The 5,429-nt window shown below is 45.5% G+C and overlaps 1 protein-coding gene across 1 annotated transcript; it reads left to right on the top strand.

Annotated features, from left to right (window-relative positions):
• Positions 1 to 1,369: 1,369 nt before the first annotated feature.
• On the top strand, positions 1,370 to 4,890 carry LOC311371292 (phospholipase D1-like; the record flags this gene model as incomplete). The annotated part of the gene is made up of 5 exons (XM_084489450.1): positions 1,370 to 1,533; positions 2,815 to 2,957; positions 4,293 to 4,404; positions 4,529 to 4,594; positions 4,832 to 4,890. Coding segments are annotated over 5 exons (544 nt in total), but the record flags the coding sequence as incomplete, so codon positions are not given.
• Positions 4,891 to 5,429: the final 539 nt, after the last annotated feature.

Here is a 5,429-nt window from a genome sequence, read left to right as displayed (position 1 = left end):
TTATGTTGTTGTATTCTTATTTTTTTAACCATGCATCTTTCTCTCTCTGTGTGTGTGTGCATTTGTACGGAACAGATAGACATTCACAAACACAAAACCTAGAATTTGCTTAGAGTTACCGCGTAGAATTGATTAACATCTAGCAGAGCAGCTTTTGTACACGTTTATTTGTGTAAACTAGCATAGCGAATGGCAGTTGGTAGCTTAGTGGGATTGCATTCTTTAATACCGCCGTGTTTTAGAGTCGTTGGTCGTTGAGTGAGTTGACACATTTGATACCTCAAAGTAGGCCATCGGTCTTCGGTAGAACGTTGGCGTCGCCGACACGACACAGCAGCAGCAGCACTGGACCGCGTCACGGTAGAAGCCGGTGTCCACGCAGACGTTGGCTCGCAGCAGCGACTGCGATCATAAACAGGCTGTAACCGCCGACGTTTACTTCCACATGTCAGTTTCCACGGTGACCGTGACAAAGATACTCCATCGCGATTGGTCGAAAGTGATTTATGTGCGGGTTAGAGCTGTCATAAATCGACCTTGGTGCAGTTAAAATTAATGTTTACTTTTTACCAAACTGAACTTGCTACCGGCACCTTCCATAATGGAGGCCGGTTCAGGCCCTCATGGGGGGTGGAACAGGAGGGGTAAGGGAGGGGGGGGGTTAAATCGGTAGGCAACCTCAACGCTAGTTTCTGCGAAATACTACACACTTAATCTGCGGTAACGGAATTTAAATGATAAAATCGAAATAATAGGAACATTTTTAAATGGGGACAACCGTTTAATCTATTGGAAATCATCTGTCTGTCTCTTTGTCTGTCTCTCTGTCTGTCTGTTTGGGGCTTCTATACATTGTATATGAAATATGTTTCCATTACAATGTGTAAAATAATCTAACATAAGTCAGTGTGTGTGATTGTTAGTGTGTGTTATTTTGTTGTATTCTTATTTTTTACTGTGTGTGTGTGTGTTCTCTGATGTGTGTGTTTGTGTGTTTCTCTGATGTGTGTGTCTGTGTTGTGTGTTTCTCTGATGTGTGTTTCTCTGATGTGTGTGTGTGTTGTGTGTTTCTCTGATGTATGTGTCTGTGTGTTGTGTGTTTCTCTGATGTGTGTGTCTGTGTGTTGTGTGTTTCTCTGATGTGTGTGTGTGTGTTCTCTGATGTGTGTGTGTTGTGTGTTCTCTGATGTGTGTGTCTGTGTGATGTGTGTGTCTGTGTGTTGTGTGTTTCTCTGATGTGTGTGTGTGTTCTCTGATGTGTGTGTGTGTGTGTGTGTGTGTGTGTGTGTGTGTGTGTGTGTGTGTGTGTGTGTGTGTGTGTGTGTGTTGTGTGTTCTCTGATGTGTGTGTATGTGTTGCCTCCGTCCAGAGAAGCGGATCCCCTTCCCCGCCGTCTACAACACGGTGGGCTTCAAGGAGGCGGAGGCTCGGGTCTACCTGTCCTCCCCCATCACCGCCAAGATCCTGGAGGTGGAGAGATTCACCTCCGCCCAGGACCGCTTCAACCTCACCACGCAGAGGAGTGTCAACAAGGTACGCGCACAATGCACGTGTGACCGGCTGAATCTGTGTTGTGTATTTTTAAAGTATAGACGTGACCCGGGATCTCAGTCTGGACTCGGGAAATCCGACGTCCATTTATTGTCCACTGAAGATAAACATAAAAACAACAGCTTCCTCTGAGAAAGTGCTCTTAAACCATCCTCCAATTTCTCTTCCCAAGAGAATCAGAACAAAAGGGAAGAGGGCGGGGGGGGACAGGAAACTTATGGGGTTTTCAGAAATGTGGGCGGGAGTACACAAGGAGGTGGAGCTAAATCAAAGAACAAAATCAAATAGAAAGGGTCACATAAGGCAGCTGGAAAGCTAAACTTCAGGTAATACAACTGTAAAAGGCAGTTTTGTGTAATTATAATTAAAGGGATATTACACCCTGTTACACACGCACACACACACACAGACAAAGAGACACACACAGAGACACAGAGAGACAGAGACACACACAGAGAGGCAGACAGACAGACACAGAGACAGACACACACACACAGACAGAGAGACACACACAGAGACAGAGAGACACACACACACACACACACACACACAGACAGACAGACAGACAGACAGACAGACAGACAGACAGACAGACAGACAGACAGACAACGTTTTCACGTCACAGGCTTGTATCGTCTGCATATAGTCGCACTTTGGCCACTTTGGCCACACGTTCCCCTTTCACAGATAACTCGTCCAACCGTGACTAACTCCTCGTAGGATCCAGGGCGGATGCTTCCACCTCTCACCCTCCTGTCTCACTCTCTGTTCCTCGTGGCTCATCAATGCTGTGCTTGTCTGCACTCGGTTTCTCGTGGAACTAGTTCCACCGGTCCTTTTTTAGGGGGCAGAATTTGGTTGACAAAAAGTGTGCCAACCGAAAACACCCATGTAAACTAATGTAGAATTGTCAAGGAAATAGTATTATTTTTATTTTGTTTATTTATTTTGTTTATGTTTATTTATTATATATTTTTTGTTACATCAGGGCCAAGATAGACTTTTATCTGCAGTGTTTGAGGTCTGAACTTCCTCAGCTTAAGTTGTTACGGTACTTTTGTAACTGTTGTCTGTACAATAAAGGTTGAGTTTTGTACCAATCCAAGATCACAGCTTCTCCCGGGAACTGCTCGACTGCCACCTCTCGTTCACGGCCTCTCCCTCATTAACGCTCTACGTCTCTCCACCTCAGTGCCTCTCACAATCACTGTGTAATAAACATATACGTCTGTTTTTGTGTGTCTGTGTCTGTGCGTTTGTTAGTCGATGCCGGCGGTGTTTAAGATCGAACTGAAGCACGGCGAGTTCACGTGGCTGGTGAAGAGGAAGGAGAAGCACTTCATGGACCTCCACAGGGAGCTGAAGACCTACAAGACCTTCATGAGGATACCGCTGCCCACGCGCAGGTAGGCTCATCAAGATGGCCGCTGCCGCCGCCGCCCACGCGCAGGTAGCGACTGTGTTTTTCGTAGGCGGAATCCGGAAGAAGTCTCGCCTCAAGCGCTAGGATTGGACAGGCAGCCTGTCAGTCAAACTCGCACACTGACTCCTAACCCTAACCCTTACCCTAACCCTAAACCTAAACCTAACCCTAACCATAACCAGTGTTGGGGTAGTTACTCCAAAAAAGTAATTAGATACTTATTACTAGTTACTTTTGTCAATTGTAATGAGATTATTTTACTCGTTACTGCATTTGAAAAGTAACTTCACTACTTATTACTTTACTTTCAATAAAAAATATAAAAATAAAGGTCACTTTATCCCCTACAATTAAAACAGAAATGCACTTAAGCCGCGGTGACACATGCTGTTACTTTATGCGATGGTCCAAAGGCTGAATGAACCTGATCTATTTCGCAAGCTATGACATCGTGTTTTCCTCTCTCACCCTGGTTCATGTGTCCGCGGTGGTGGACACATGAACCAGGGACTCAAAAGTTATTTTGAGCTTTGATTCCATCTCGGAATAACACTTGGTCCAGGTAATGGGATATTTTTCTAAATCTGGGTTGCGACATTTGTAAGACGCCTATAGCCTGGGCATAGAATGCATTTGACTCTAATATTTTTGTCCTTTCAAGTTATAAACTGAAAGTAATCGCCACTGGCCGAAACCCCCTGTCTCCGTCTCCGTCTCTATCTCCATTTCCCTCTCTCCTTCGCACCAGCAGCGACGTCACTCAAATCGATAGTTTAATATGCATTACAATTTAAGTTACCTACCCTGCGGTCATGTCACAGATTTTAGCCTTTTTGGATTGGATCAGGGATTTAAACCAACATGATTGGATAATCTCCAGCTATCCCCGCATTAATATTCATAATTCTTCCGGATTCTGCCTACGAAAAACACATTTGCGTGCAGGTAGGCACAACAAGATGGCCGCCGCTGTGTCATCGCCGCTTATTCCAGTTTAAAGTTCTCGCGCTAAGTGAGTTAACTGTTTGAGATAGAGGACGCGCTTTCCCACTGGGATCATCACAGAACAACTATCGCATTCCCAGGAGAAAAGAAAGAAGGAAAATGTCGATCTGTGGGGTAATGTCAACCGAAAGAAATGCAGTGACTTCCGACTCGCAAACTGCAAAACGTTGGCCCCTAAAAACGGCAGTGACCCAGATAGTGTGTGACGGGGGTCCCACTGAAGCTGCTCTATGACCTGCCCACCCCCCCCCCCCCCCCCCCCCCCTCCCAACTCTTGGAACAACCTGTCTCTGTGATGTCACTTCCTGTCTAGCCACACCATCAAGAGACAGAGTGTGCGGCGGACGGAGGCCAGTCAGATACCCAGCCTGCCCAGAGGAGGCCGGGACGAGCTGGGCAGGGAGGAGCAAGTTTCCAGCAGAAGGGTACGCCATTGGACGGTTCAGCTGTCAATCACTGGGCATCGATTACTTTTCAGACGTTTTTTTGTTTTGCTTTACTTCATCGTTCGATGTTTCATGTGTGTTATGATTTACTTTGGTATTTCAGAGACAACTGGAAGACTACTTGAATAAGCTGCTGAACATGACGGTTTACAGGAACTATCATGCGACGGTGAGAAAGTTACAGTTCCTGATGAAGAGCGAAAGAAAGAGGGGGAAAGGACTGCCCTTTTAATTGAAAAGACAATTTAAAAAATGACTGAGCTTCATTGGACAATGCTGACACAGAACTAGCACAAATATGACTGAGATTACATTACCTCTGAAATAAATGTCACAAGTGAAAAAATGTCACGCTGTATTAAAGTTTATCGTTGGTGTGGTTACATTTGATTTGACTCTGTTTCAGATGGAGTTCATCGATGTGAGCCAGCTGTCCTTCATCCACGACCTGGGCCCCAAAGGCCTGTAAGCACCGCTCCAACACCCACGTTAACACATCCTAACACATCCTTACACGTCCCAACGATAACACATCCTAACACATCCTCAACACATCCTCAACACGTCCCAACGTTAACACATCCTAACACATCCTCAACACGTCCCCACAATAACACATCCTAACACATCCCCACAATAACACATCCTAACACATCCCCACAATAACACATCCTAACACATCCCCACGTTAACACATCCTCAACACGTCCCAACATTAACACATCCTAACACATCCTCAACACATCCTAACACATCCTAACACATCCTCAACACGTCCCAACGTTAACACATCCTAACACATCCTCAACACGTCCCCACAATAACACATCCTAACACATCCCCACAATAACACATCCTAACACATCCCCACAATAACACATCCTAACACATCCCCACGTTAACACATCCTCAACACGTCCCAACATTAACACATCCTAACACATCCTAACACATCCTAACACGTCCCCACGTTAACACATCCTAACACATCCTAACACGTCCCC

The sequence above is a fragment of the Micromesistius poutassou genome, assembly GCF_964030765.1.
Source record: "Micromesistius poutassou genome assembly, contig: SCAFFOLD_6919, whole genome shotgun sequence".
NCBI classification, from domain to species: domain Eukaryota; kingdom Metazoa; phylum Chordata; class Actinopteri; order Gadiformes; family Gadidae; genus Micromesistius; species Micromesistius poutassou.
Note: the sequence above shows the minus strand (reverse complement) of the source record. Positions and strands in the feature narration are given on the sequence as shown.